At 38.6% G+C, this 14,100-nt stretch overlaps 2 protein-coding genes across 4 annotated transcripts; one reads left to right on the plus strand and one right to left on the minus strand.

Moving 5' to 3' along the window:
* Positions 1-1,085: 1,085 nt before the first annotated feature.
* On the plus strand, positions 1,086-9,550 carry birc2 (baculoviral IAP repeat containing 2). Of its 3 annotated transcripts, none has more exons than XM_051400789.1 (14): positions 1,086-1,151; positions 2,077-2,151; positions 3,457-4,323; positions 4,426-4,706; positions 4,885-5,232; positions 5,335-5,614; positions 6,421-6,520; positions 6,681-6,759; positions 6,859-6,907; positions 6,991-7,233; positions 7,326-7,424; positions 7,759-7,914; positions 8,421-8,462; positions 8,856-9,550. In XM_051400789.1, the coding sequence occupies exons 3-14, from the start codon at positions 4,230-4,232 to the stop codon at positions 9,047-9,049; spliced, it is 1,965 nt and encodes a 654-aa protein (XP_051256749.1). In that variant the 5' UTR covers positions 1,086-1,151; positions 2,077-2,151; positions 3,457-4,229; the 3' UTR covers positions 9,050-9,550. The 3 variants fall into 3 exon arrangements, with proteins under 3 accessions (XP_051256749.1, XP_051256751.1, XP_051256750.1); XM_051400791.1 differs by having other exon boundaries at positions 1,087-1,151; positions 4,885-5,187; XM_051400790.1 differs by having other exon boundaries at positions 1,129-1,151; positions 2,080-2,151.
* Positions 9,551-11,409: 1,859 nt separating this feature from the next.
* On the minus strand, positions 11,410-13,694 carry rpl23a (ribosomal protein L23a). Its single transcript, XM_051400792.1, has 5 exons — positions 13,603-13,694; positions 12,506-12,686; positions 12,108-12,284; positions 11,704-11,773; positions 11,410-11,470 (listed from the first exon to the last, which is right to left on the minus strand). Exons 1-5 carry the CDS (start codon positions 13,670-13,672, stop codon positions 11,456-11,458), a joined length of 513 nt encoding a protein of 170 aa, XP_051256752.1. The 5' UTR covers positions 13,673-13,694; the 3' UTR covers positions 11,410-11,455.
* Positions 13,695-14,100: the final 406 nt, after the last annotated feature.

Genomic DNA, 14,100 nt, shown 5'->3' on the forward strand with positions numbered 1-14,100 from the left:
GAGGTAACTATAAACTCAACTCACTATTCAGTACAATTAAATTCACGATACTCCGTTCAACATATTTTTCACAAAATGAGATCGAGCTTTCTTAAGACAAAAATTTACTATATATATATTCTATTATATTTTCTATATATTTTAAGGGAGCAGTTTTTATTTCTGAGGTAGAGCATAAAAAACCCAATGCTTATTTCCTTTTCTTTTTTGAAAGTGAAACCGGTGCCTTTGTGCCTTGATACAGCTACTGACGAGAGTGATGTTAGTCAAAGGTAGAGTTGCAATTTGTTTTTATCTCACCGATTTGAATCTTCACATATTTGTATCGTGATTTAACTGTCCCGTGATATATCTTTATATTACTGGCATCCAACCACAATGTCATCAAAAACCTTTTGAAAACCCCAATATGAAAAACACTTCTTTGGAAATACCAAAGAATACCAAATCAAACCAATCAATCAGTTATCTTATGTCACCAGGATTGTCCACTCAGTGTCACTATTGCTTTCCAGAAAGTCCTGGATTTAGTATATATATATATATATATATATATATATATATATATATATATATATATATATATATATCAACATAATCAAGTGCACTGCCATACATTTATCATTACACAATTAAAAGCTTGAAGACTATTCCCTTGTAGACCTGTTCTTGAACGCAACACTTAAGGTTGTAGGGATTTCCAGAAGATGTGGATCTTATAACAATAAAATCTTTATTTATCTTAATTAACTAAACTAAAAGATCAGTGTGTAAGCAGTCAATAATGGAAAATTATTAAAGACCTACTCCACCGTATAACGTGTTTTCTTTAAGCTGTAAACTCAACTATATGATTGTACTGTCATGAAACTACTGGTGAAACACATCAATACCAGTTATGAAAATAAGAAAAATGCCCCCTGAAGGGACCCAGGCACTGTGCACATGTTTTGAAAGAATTATAGGTACTTTATAAAGAATTGGATTAAGGGGGATGAGACAAAGCCAAAGGTCAATCTTTGTTAACGCAGTCATTGTGGTAAGGGGCGTGGCTATAACTGGGGAATACCACACAGTAAAGTCACTCATTGAAATGATGCCTTCACATGATTCACTGTGTCTTCACCATCTGACTTCAACAGGGCCTCCATGTAAGTATCTTTTGACAATATTTCTTGTTCGATTATTTTAACTTTAGTTATAAACTTTGGATAATGTAAGTGACAGGTTGCCGACTTTCTGACGTAATGTTGTCGCTATAGTGAGGAGAAAGTTATAAGTAATATAATAAGTGTTAGCTCTGTTTACAACAGGTTATATAAAAAATATCTGTTTACATTTCTAATTTTATTGGACATGTAACCTTGGAAACATTGTAGCCTAAGTATAAACATATATATAATGTAATATATTAATAACTTATATTAGTAATTGTATGAAATGATTAGCTGTTCACATAGTAATGTGTATATATGTGTATGTGTTAATATTTATACAGATTAAAGACTTAAAGACATTATTAGTAGCAGGTTTACAGCTCTCTGCAGGTTGTTGGAATTGTTTAATGTGAGGTTTTCATTATTTTTTTTTTTATCATTATAAGACTCTGTTAACAAGAGAATAATATTAATTTGATATTGCCAGTCACAAAAAGATCTTTGCATATATTAGGATTACAATCATAACAACATATTTATGGTTTTAATTTAAGGTCCAAAATAAGGTTGTTTCAGTGCAACTGTGACAAAATGTGCAGTTTCAGAGTTGATCTTTATTTATACACACTATCTAACGTTATTAATTTGTAAGACAGTCTCCTTTGTGTGTTTGCACTCATTTAATATCCTAGTTTTCCAGCAGATGCTGTAACAACAAAAGCATTTGATGCATGGCAACATGAAAGCTTCTGATCTAACGTACAGTTCATTGTATAACTCATCTATATGAGGGCTGATGAAACCAGCAGAGCTCAGGGACTCCAGGGCAGAGACTGACATTACCTTGAGGGATTTACCTGAGAAATGTCTAACCAGTTTACATTCTCTGTTCTGTTTTCGTTTCACTGGTAACCGGAAGCAGCGGGAGGCGGCGGCGGCTGACGAGAAGCTTCCTGGACACTGGGACTTTCCATCCGGACTCAGTTGCGTAACGGTGAGTGTCTTACCCAGCGGAAAGGGACTGATACTGAACTGCGTATGTGTTGTCTCCCGTATGTCTGAGACACCAGAAGCAGTTTTAGTGTCCTTTCTTCACGCTGCTGAGCAGATTAATGTTTGCGGGGACGTGTAAAGTTTGACAGATATTAGCGTTGGCAGGGCTAGCGTTAGCATGCTAATGTCCGTTGATCGTGTACAAACCGGTTTCTGTGGGCGGTTGAATGTCACTCAGCAACTTTTATCTACCTGTGTGTTTTAATCGATGCTTTATGCAAGAACACCTGTTTAAAATGAACTGTATTATAATGTTTATAGTATTATTAATAGTGCGACACACAGTGCTAACATTAGTAAGCTAGAGCTGAACCAGGAGGTGCTTGGTGAGTGACGCTGTAGGAAAGTACCCAGAAGAAATACCACTCTGTCATATCTCACTTTATTTCCGAAAGGTTGGACTTTAAGGCCAAAATAAGTAATGGGTAGATTGATAGGAAATTGGTTGGCAGCTTTGTTAAAGGGGTACTCCACCGAGTTTCCACACTTTAGTGTTAACACTGTGAAAACAATTGAATGATGTCATCTGTTGCTTTATAAAGTAACCCTGAGATTAAAAACATAAAGTGCATGAAGTTTGAGAGACATTTACGAGGCACAAACAGAGTTATCTTCTTGGTTGCGTTATGGGAAATGAAGTACCCAGTGATAAGGGTATATTGGCCTATTGACATCTGTAATTGATTCAAAATTGCCAAGCAGTTTATGTTTCTGGACTCTCAAATGTGAGAGTTTGTTGCTTTTCTGTAATGTGTAGCCAGCTTTGACTGTTGGTCGGACAGAACAAGCAACCGTGTCACCTTGAGCCCTAAGAAATTGTAATTTAGACTATGTGAATCATTAATTGCCAGATTTATTTGTTGAAGCCATACACACTTTGTAATTATTCACCAGTGAATGATTGCACAAAATCTTTCTTCCCAATATATTCCTCTTTTTTTATATACATATGTTGCACTGGAGTTAGAATTAATACAATTTGACAGCAAAACAAATTATCTATCTTTTTGTTTTGGCACTGTTTTAAAACTATAAAACTTATCTTAAGTGAAATACTCAAATAATGAAGTCTAATAGGAAAGTAAAGAATGTTAATTTGTATAGAATTGAACGTTGCTGATTGTAATGATGAACCTGCCAAAGGGTATATGACTTCGAAACACATACAAAAAAGTTAAAGTCCTCCATGAAACATTTCTATATGAACAAATTCAATGTTTTTCAATGCTGTTCTTTTCTTCTACAGGTCCTGCTCTCATTAAACTGAAGAGGGACGTCGATTATCCTTACGAAAGGAGGATAAACATTTTCTTATTGGGTTTTTACTATTCAATTATGGAAGCTTAGACACCTACAAAAGGGATGTCCGAGATGGGGGGAGGGGTTTGAGAGCACATATCCCTTGGTCTGTCTGTGTGTGTCTGTGTGTGTGCGTGAGACATTTATTTAATTTATAATGTTTGTACACATAATCACATACCGTATGTTTCAGTTTGACTTGTCTTTGCTGAATATACAAGATAATAAAGTGTATACTGATCCTGGGTGATTTGACCACAGTGTAATGCTATGATTTTTGATTTGAGGGTGGGGAGGTTGAAGTTTCAGCAGCAGATTGTTCAGGGGTAGTACCCTCTACTATGTACAGGTAAAATGGATCCAGGTGTGAAGTATAGGCTGTATGCAGGGAATAAGATGTTTGAGGAAAATAAATGACAAATGTTTCCTTGGGAACCACCTGCAGTTTGTATTTAGTGCTGATGGTGGTGGTTCCTGGTAGTTTTGTTTCTTCTGCACTCTTTTAAGTTTCACATTTGCCCAATTCTCGCTTTCGTTTTCAAAGTTTTTGTCTTTTGATTTAATCCCCTCCCCTTCTTCCCTCTGCTCTATTTTACTACTGCCTGTCTCAGTGTGAGTGAGTGTGTCTGTGTGAGAGAGCAAGACCTTGGGTTTTCTCAAACCCCTCTCCCTTTGAAGGACATCTCTTTTGCCCACATATTGCTCTACATAAAAACAAATATGGAAACTCTTATTCAACTCAAAAACAACCCGTTTTTGATGGGGTTGTGTCGCAACGGCCCTCCTCCTGACCTGCAATATGATAACTCCTCAGGTACCAATCTGTTTATTCTGTTCTGTTTATTAGCATTTTATTTTTTTTAATCTGACCTTCTGATACGTTCTTATCTCAAAAAAATGTTTCTTTCATCCCCAGAGCTCTACCGCATCTCTACCTTTGCTCGATTCCCAGCTTCGGGAGTCACAGAGCGAAGTCTGGCGAGGGCAGGCTGGTTCTACACTGGCGTGGGTGACCGCGTACAGTGTTTCAGGTGTAACGTGACGGCAGAGGGATGGCAAGCCGGGGACTGTCCAACAGAGAAACACAGACAGCTTTCTCCTTCTTGCTCGTTCATCCAGAGCCTCCCATCTACAGCCAACCTACTCTCCTCATCTCACTCCGCCTTCTCCCCACTCCGCATTGCCCCAGCCATACCAGTAAGATAAAAAAAAATGTTTTTCTTAAAATTAATTACATTCTACACTTAGTGTAAGAAAGTTCACCATTCTACCTTTAAAAAAATATCATTGCTGTTGAAAAGTAATGAAATTGTTTCTTTTTGAGAACAGAGTCACTTGTTATCTGTTTAAATTCTGAATATTTTGCTTCTTCCAGCTTTCTGGTCCAGGGCCAGCTGCTCCTAACCCGTCAGCAAGCCAAGGTGAAGAAGCGGTTGGCTACCTAAACATGGGCTTCTCTGCTCCACCACCCTCTAGCCCACTTAGCTCTCGTGGTGTAGAAGATATGTCCCACCAGAGACCAACGTGCCACAACCCCAGCATGCGCAGAGAGCAGGACCGCCTGGACTCCTTCCACCCCTGGACACTCTCCATCATAACTCCTGCTGAGCTCGCCAAGGCGGGCTTCTACTACCTGGGCCAGGGCGACAGAGTGGCATGCTTTAGCTGTGGAGGACAGGTGTGTAGCTTCACAGGGACTGACAGAAGTGGGCAGCAGGCTACAGTACGTCCCCCTTAACAAACACAGGCTGTACCATTCAGGATAAGTGGGTGTCAGGTTGATAATTGTTTGAACAGTGGACATGACAGAAGTTTGTATTTGCAGTTGAGTAACTGGGAGCCAGGTGACCGAGCCGTATCCGAACACCAGAGGCATTATCCAAACTGTCGTTTTGTGCGGGGGGACAGAGCTGACAACGTTTCGCTGGCTGGAGCTGGATCTGGGGGAGTAACTTCTCAACTGTCTGCAGGAGCTCCAGCTCTCAGTAATGTTTCCAACCCTGCCATGCAGCAGAGCGAAGAGAGGCTGCTCACCTTTGTCAACTGGCCGTCCCGTATCCCTGTCCGGCCTGACCAGCTGGCTAAAGCTGGTTTCTACTACGTAGGTAAGGATAATATCAAAGAGACACAGTTATTCAATGACAGTGACCTGATAATGTTGCTCCATGTCTACTGGATGTGTAAAAAACAACTGGTTGCTAACACGTACGCAATATCAACTTTATATGGTGATAATATGTTACAGATTGTTGAACTCTCTCCACGTGTGGCCAAAAAAAGTCAGTAAATGATTTGTCCCTTCCCTGGGGAAAGAGGAAAGATTGTATAATGTTCGAGCGTTTAGATTTTGGTTAACGTTCTATAAAGAGCCATGCCCCCAAAAAGTAATAATGATGTTCTCTTTTTATAGCAGGTACTTGTTTAGGATTGAGGGTCATTATTTTTATTTTTCTAAATCAAAATTAATCCTAGTATTTAAATCATAAAGCTGTCATTTAAAAAGTTCTCAAAGTCTTACACAGAATTGATTCAAAATGTTCAGAATAGAAAGAAGTCATTTCTTTTCCATTCCTTCCCTTTGGGTTTTGATACCAGTAAGAGTCTCTCCCCCTGTTTGGGGGTGTCCACTGCTGACAGATCTTTTTCAGTATCTGATTTAAAAAAAAATCTATATTCGTGTTTGTTTTCATTCGACCTGGAAAGTCCTGACAGAAATGTTTTAGGGACACCAGTTTATGAATGTGATCTCATTCAAACGTGATACATTTACTACTGCAAGTATCAAGCAAAAGAGGAAATGAGAGCTGAGTAACGAAACGTGTTTCAGATTTACCACGTTTTTTTTTTCTTTCCCTAAAAAAAACCCCCCAAAACCACTTGTGACACTGACAGCTCTTTGTTTACCCTCAAGGTCGTAATGATGATGTCAAGTGTTTCTGCTGCGATGGAGGCCTGCGGTGCTGGGAGTCCGGAGATGATCCTTGGGTAGAACACGCTAAATGGTTTCCTCGGTAAGAACAGCTGTTTGTTTTTTGTTTTGTTGTTGTTGATTGTTTAATTTGACACAATTTGCACTTGTGGAAACAAAACGAAAAGGCCGGCAAGACTAATAATCTGATGGTATTTAGATGGCTCATATGTTTGTATTTGTGTTTCTCTGGTTAATTGCAGGTGTGAGTATTTGCTTCAGGAGAAAGGACAAGAGTTTGTTCACCAGATCCAGGCTCGCTTCCCTCGGCTGTTTGAGCAGGTTAGTAGAGATCAGCATAAAAATCTGTTCTTGGTTTAAACATTTGGCGTAGAACAAGTCATTTAAAAACCCTTATTTTTCTGTTTTCTCCCTCAAAAGCTTTTAACAAATGGAGACAGCAGCTCCAGAGAGTTTGTGGATCCACCTGGTGAGTTTGAATTTTGTGAAGATTTTAGACTTTATACAACATACTTATTGAATATATCATTGAGCTTGAGCTCTTCCTCTTAGTGGTTCACCTCGGTCCGGGAGAGGAGCGGTCTGAGGACGCTGTCATGATGAACACCCCTGTGATTAAGTCTGCGTTAGAGATGGGCTTCGAGCGTAGTCTAGTCAAGCAAACAGTGCAGAGCAAGATCCTGACCAGTGGAGAGAACTACAGAACAGTTCAGGAGCTGGTTTCAGACCTGCTGAGTGCAGAGGACCAGAAAAGGGAAGAAGAACGAGAGATGCTGGCGGAGGCGATGGCATCAGGTACAGATGGTGGTGAAAATGTAATGTGTTAGTGGTACTATCAGCAGCTCTTGGTTTAAAGACCATGAACAATAAATTCTTTCTTGCTTCAGATGGTTTCACCTTTGTGAAGAGACACCAGGCAGCGCTGATCCAGCGTCTGAAGAGCGTTGAGCCAGTGTTGGAGCATTTAAGAGAGCAAAATGTGTTGTGTAAGTTTCTCCTTTTTCTGTGTTTCAGTTTGATTTCAGTGGTTATATGGATGCTAATTTAAAAAAAAAAAAAGGTTTTTCCTTGCCACTGTCACCAAGTGCTTGCCAATGGTGCGAACTGTTGGGTCTCTGTAAAGAACTTAATGATAACGATTTTAACGATAACTTCTGTTAAGATTTGGAGCTATACTAGTAAAATTTACCTTGTAGAATTTATTATTATTTCTGACAAATTATATTTTTGCAAATTATCTGAGAATAATTGGAGTGGTGATTGTACCATACAGCTGTGGCTGTGATTGTGAGTAACTCTTCTTCCCCTGTTAACCCGCAGCTCCCGAGGAGTACAGCGGTCTCAAGGCTCAGACATCTGCCCAGCAGCAAACTGCCAGGCTGATAGAGCTCGTTCTCACCAAGGGAAACGCCACGGCCGAGGTCTTTCGCAACTGGATCCAGAAAAACGATGTCCACCTGCTCAGAGATCTCATGGGTACGTCACAACCCTGACCTTCTGACAACACTTGTCACAGAAAGAACGTAGACGTAGAAACATTTTTAAGTTCTAGTGTGTAACATTTAGGAGGCTCCATTGGCAGAAAGGGAAAAATATAATATTTTCATTATATTGTTTTCATTAGTGTTTAATCACCTGAACATAGGAATGGTCGTGTTAGATGTTTGTATCTATAGAGAGAGCAGGTCCTCTTCTACGAAGTCAGCCATGTTTCTACAGTAGCCAAGAACAGACAAACACTTGCTCTAGATCAGGCCTTTTGGGTTTTTTACCAATACATTTTCATGGCCACTGTAGTTTCTTACACACTTGGAACGAGCGTGTTCAGTTAACTGTTAGATGCCTCTAAATCCTACACACTAGTCCTTTAAGCATGAGATAGCTCTTCAGAGGTGCAAAGTACAAGTTTTCATTGAGAGTACATTTGTTTTTGTTTTGCATTAAAGACTGTGCTAACTACATGTTCTCCTTCACATTTTCAGCCCAATCAAATGAAGCAGCATCACCAAGCCAAGATCTTTCAGGTATACAGACACACCTTAGTCTCAGGCAGAACTCAATATCCTGACAGCTTATTGTTTTGTTTAATTATTTTAAACTGTAAGGCACTTTGTAGCTTCTATTTTTAAAAATGTATCAGTCCTTACTTAACATCTGTACGATGATGTGAAATTCCTAGATGTAAATGTTACATGAAACAATATTTCCTTTGTCTAATGCAATATTTATTTTTTATAACATGTTATAGCCATAAATACTGTGTGGAGCAATTTAATGTAGAGATTAACAGTGATGTAACCTCTTGATGAGAGAACACTCAACATAACATAATCGTGATACTTAGATTTCAGGCAGGAATGCAGACCAACGTGTTGGGAGTTAAAGATGGATAAATTAATCATTTATTTTCTTTTCAGACCTCCCCATGGAGGAGCAGCTGCGGCGCCTGCAGGAAGAGCGTACCTGCAAGGTGTGTATGGATAAAGAAGTGAACATTGTCTTCATCCCATGTGGACACCTGGTGGTGTGCAAAGAGTGTGCACCGTCACTGCGAAAGTGCCCAATCTGCAGAGGCCTGGTTAAAGGCACAGTCCGAACCTTCCTCTCATAACCTGCAGGCTGTGAGCCGCTCAGTTTCATAACAATGTGATTGAATGTAAGCAATATCTATCTAATCTATATTTATTGGAGAGAGCAGGAAGGTTGCTGTGCTTTCCCCCCCGCTCCCTAATATGTGACTTACCTGTTCATGTTAATCCTAAGAGACATTTATGATGTCACCAAGTTTCTACATCATTTATCTAAATAACCAGATAACACTTACAGACCTACATTTATTTGATAAGAGATGTAAAAATACAGTAAGTTGTGATGTTCAGTACAATAATATCAGATTTTTTACACACGTCAGCTGGCTTTCATCATTAGGGCTGAGGGAATGTTTGATATTAGTATTGTGCTATTATTGGCCATATTCACATCATGTTATCAGTAAATATCACAACAATGTATTAAAAATCTTATAAATCAATTGGTGTTCAATGAAGTGAACTGTTCATTACATTAAACTTAACATGTGAAACAAAACCTCAATAAATCGTTTCTAAAATAACATATTATACTTTGATTTGTAACAGCAGCACTGTGGTATCAGTTTGATGGGTTAATGCTCAGGTGACAGTCATTAAGCCTTTTAGTGTGTCAAGTCCCGTCAGCAACTACTGTAGATCACGTTTACAGAAGCAGCTACACAGGTCTGATTAACTTACACAAGATGTTGATTCATGTTTGGAATACGGTAGTCATCAACCTTGTTATGGAAAATCTCCAATAAAGCACAGTGGTCACAAGTAGACAAGAAATTACTAAGTTACATCATAAGCCCTAAAAAAACCAAGACATTATGAAGTTAACAGAAGTACTGCAGGGCTTCTGTTTTGTTTTGACCACTTCTTTATATTGAGAAACACTCAAACTACGAGAAGCAAACTATCAATGTAAGGGAAATGCTGATTTTCTGTATGAAAGACAATCTTTACACCACCCAACTCTCAAATTAAACTGACTTTTGTGAATTGCTGTACACCCTACAGTATGACTTTTTTTCACACAAAACTTGTATAGATAGATTATATATTTAATATATTTATTAAGCCCACAACGGGGAAATTCACTCGTCACAGCAGCAGGTAAGTAATTGGAGTGAAAATAATCAATAGATAAAGGACAGATATAAAAGCTATGGTGAGTGGTGGTTCTGTTCTGAAAAAAATTGTTCAATCATTCATGAAGTGAAATATACAAGTTAATATGCCTTGGTCCTTTTCACAGCCTGGACAGTGACTTGTGGTCAAGTGCTGCATTTGAAATATTAAGTGATGTGGTCTACACTCGCATTCAGTGGATCTAAAAACAATATACTGTATACACACACCATATAAGTTTAATGTAGCATACCTATCGGCAGCAGGGCTGAGTGATACAACTATTAAAAAACCCAACTGACTTCACACCTTATTTAAATCATTTTTCTTCTTAAAAACCAAACATATCTTTATCACGAAGCAGCACTGCTGCCCTTGTGGCCCCTTCTTCTATATGGAATACTAAAGGATAATGATTCTACACATTCTGTATACATATTCAACTTGACTGGATTGTTACTTGTTTGAGTCCTTAGTAGCTGTATATATGAAAATATCTGTAGTTTAAGTCTTAATTTTACAATTCAGGCATTTTTTTTTGCATCATTTAAACTTTAATTACAATTAATTTATTACCCCACTATAATGAGCAGAATGTTTAACTGTCTTTAATCAATCAATAAGCACAGCTATTACCTGCTAAGGGAACTTGAACCAGCAGGGTTTTTTGTTTTGTTTTTTTTAATTCTGCTTACCATTACTAGAGCCTAACTTACATCACTCAAAATAAAAAACACAGCAATTCTACAAGATGTCAACATTATAGAATAGTACAAGTCTGATGACATGCTAAACCAAGCAGCTGCCATTACCGACACCCAGGACAAAAATAAACCTACTTTTGTCAATGCATCACACATAAAGCTCAACTGACCCAATATGCTTATGTTGCTTTCTACAAACAAGATTTTAAAGCACGAAACCATCTTCACATTTTAAAATCACTTGCACATTTGTGTGGTAGACCAAAAACCACTGCACAACTCCAATACACTGAGTGATCAAAGCCAGTCGTAAGTGTGAATCTGAATGAAAGCCCTGTTAATTACTCTAGTAAACGACAAGGTGGTATTGTTAGGAGATGCTTTCAGACACTTCTGTCAACACAAACTCCCTCAAAGTAACCTTACTTGGTTAATTAATCTCAGAGAAAAATCCTGAAATTGTATATTGTAAAAAACTCAGGCAGTGGTGATAAAAGCATGTCAAACCTAATTTACTGCACGTATCCATGTGTGAAGACTCACAAAACACGCCGACACTGAAATGAGGTTTATACAAATATTTATTCTTCCACAAGTCTCTGCCAAAGTTTAGATGATGCCAATCTGTACAAAAAGACAAAAAGAAAACAAATTACACAATGTTCATCAATATTGTGAATACGTCTGTACCTGCGCTATCTGGCATCAGTGGTTCCTTTGAATGCATCACAAACATTCAGATCAAATAAAAGTTTACATCACTTGCACAGGTTTGACAACTTCTGAACGCAAATACAACAATTGTGTTGATCTGCACTGGCTTTAAATAAAATCCTCTTAAAATACTAAAAACTCACCTTGTTAGCAACATCCAACGCATCGTAATCTGGTGCGAGACGAACGTACGCCTTCTTCTCACCATCGGGCCTGAACATGGGTCAAAACACACGCATAAGATGGACCATTGAAAGGAGGGTGGTAAGCAAAATCTATGCTCAAGTTTAAATTTACAACGGTAAATAAAACCACATGTATAGAAGAGGTATATTTTGTCCAGCAAATCAACTACTAAGATTGTTCACTCCTGAGTCCAACAAAAACTACAGACGTTACTATGAGCTGATATACCATTAATCACTGTTCTGGTTTAAATTATGAATGAATGTTGAAGACGGTGTGAGCCAAATAGTGTCCAGTAATTAAATATCTAACACCACAACACGAAACTGGTATTCAGTTTGGTCTGGGATAAGATTTCTACCTGATGAGTGTGTTGACTTTGGCGACGTCGATGTCATACAGCTTCTTGACAGCGTGCTTGATCTGGTGTTTGTTTGCCTTGACGTCAACAATGAACACAAGTGTGTTGTTGTCCTCAATCTTCTTCATGGCGGACTCTGTTGTCAAGGGGAACTTAATGATGGCATAGTGATCCAACCTACGGAAGAAAAGAAATACATTAGCTCTCACACTTCCATGGTCATAAGCCTTTCCTGCTTGTTCTCAACTTCAAACATCTAAAAACAAATGTTTAAGTTGGATGCATCAGTAGTTTATAAAGCTGGAATCATGTTTTTTTCATACTTTGATCGCTTTTACCATCATGTGCACCGGGTTTAATCTGCATTTGTTCAGCCGCATGCCGTCGTTGTAACTCACTTGTTCCTGCGAGGAGCACTCTTGCGAGGATACTTGGGCTGTCTGCGGAGACGGAGGGTCTTAGGGCGACGGAAGGTGGGAGAAGTCCTGATTTTCTTCTTCCTCTGGCTGTGTACGCCCTTGAGCACGGCCTTCTTAGCCTTGAGAGCCTTTGACTTGGCTTCAGTCTTGGCAGGGACAACTACGAAAGAGAAATAGCATTTGTTAAGACCGTTAGGTAGTTTGTGCTCCTCCAGTTGGTCCGAGGGGGCACAGACACTTAGGAAATATGGCAAAAAGGACCATTATATTAGCAATATTTGACATAATAGCTCAACCAACTAAATTAAACATTGGAGTAATCTGATTATGTCAAATGTGATTGGGAAAAGCAGAATTTACATTGACCAGCCAAGACATTAAAGTAATGATTAAACCAATCTTCACTTCAGTATCAACAGCGGTTTCTTAGGGATGACTAAATAACTACACATATTTTAGGTTTTAAAATGAATTCAGTCACTGACCACCAATATACTCCCACACTGGCTCCCACACATACGGTGAGACACACATGACTTGGACACAAACGCCACACATCCCCTCAGTATCTTTAGTTATAGAACCGACGATTTCTGCAACTAACAACATGGCCAAAGTCTCGATACTGTATTTAGTTTTCTTACAACGCCATAGCAACTTCAAACTGCTAACTTTCACGTGTAGCTAACGGGTCGTTTCCAACACCGCCGAGTTTAAACAAATGTTATTATTATCACAAAACAGGGACATGTAACATAATAATGACGGCTGCTGACACTTAACGTAAACTAACCGTGTCCATAACAGACTGTGTAGACAGAATAATAGCTGCGAATACACTGCAACGTTAACATGCTAATATTAGCTTAGCATCACGTTCAGGCACATCGCTAACGTTACACGCCGGAGACGGTGTGTGATTCATCTATATATTTATAGAGTTAGCAGTAATACTCTGAGATTATTGGAACCCCAGTCAGTTCATCTTCACATTTCGGGCACATCTAGTGAATCTTATAGACGTTATTACTGTAAAATGTGCGAATTATTCACTTAAAATGATTAGGTTGACAAACCTTCCTTCTTCACCTTCGGTGCCATGTTGAGAAAGGAAGACTGGACGGGGTTTCCTGCTGTATAATGCATGGGCGAGATCTCGCGGCAGATGTATCGCGATAGTTAAGAAAGCTTGCAGATGGATACCATCAGAGACGGGCTCTGATACCATTGATTAATATATTAGATATGGACTCGCATATAAACAATTTGTCAAACTATCTTTTTATCAGTCCAGTTTCGAGTGATAATCTTTTGTTTTCTTCTTTTTAGGTGTATAATTATTTGTTAAATATGGTACTGTATATGCAAACAATTTTTATTTTTGGGGTTGTTTTGTCTTCGCTTGTTTCATGAAAAATGTCTTGCCAAGCTAACTGTCTTGCTACCCGTTAGCTTTCTTCAATTCAGATTGTCTTTTTTCTTTTTATTCTTTACCATTTCAAAAGAGTGAACCACTATGAGCTTTAAATAGGAATATATGTCTATACTATAATGAACAGCTTTACATGTAAGTT

The sequence above is a fragment of the Dicentrarchus labrax genome, unplaced genomic scaffold (genome assembly GCF_905237075.1).
Source record: "Dicentrarchus labrax unplaced genomic scaffold, dlabrax2021, whole genome shotgun sequence".
In the NCBI taxonomy this organism is placed as follows: domain Eukaryota; kingdom Metazoa; phylum Chordata; class Actinopteri; family Moronidae; genus Dicentrarchus; species Dicentrarchus labrax.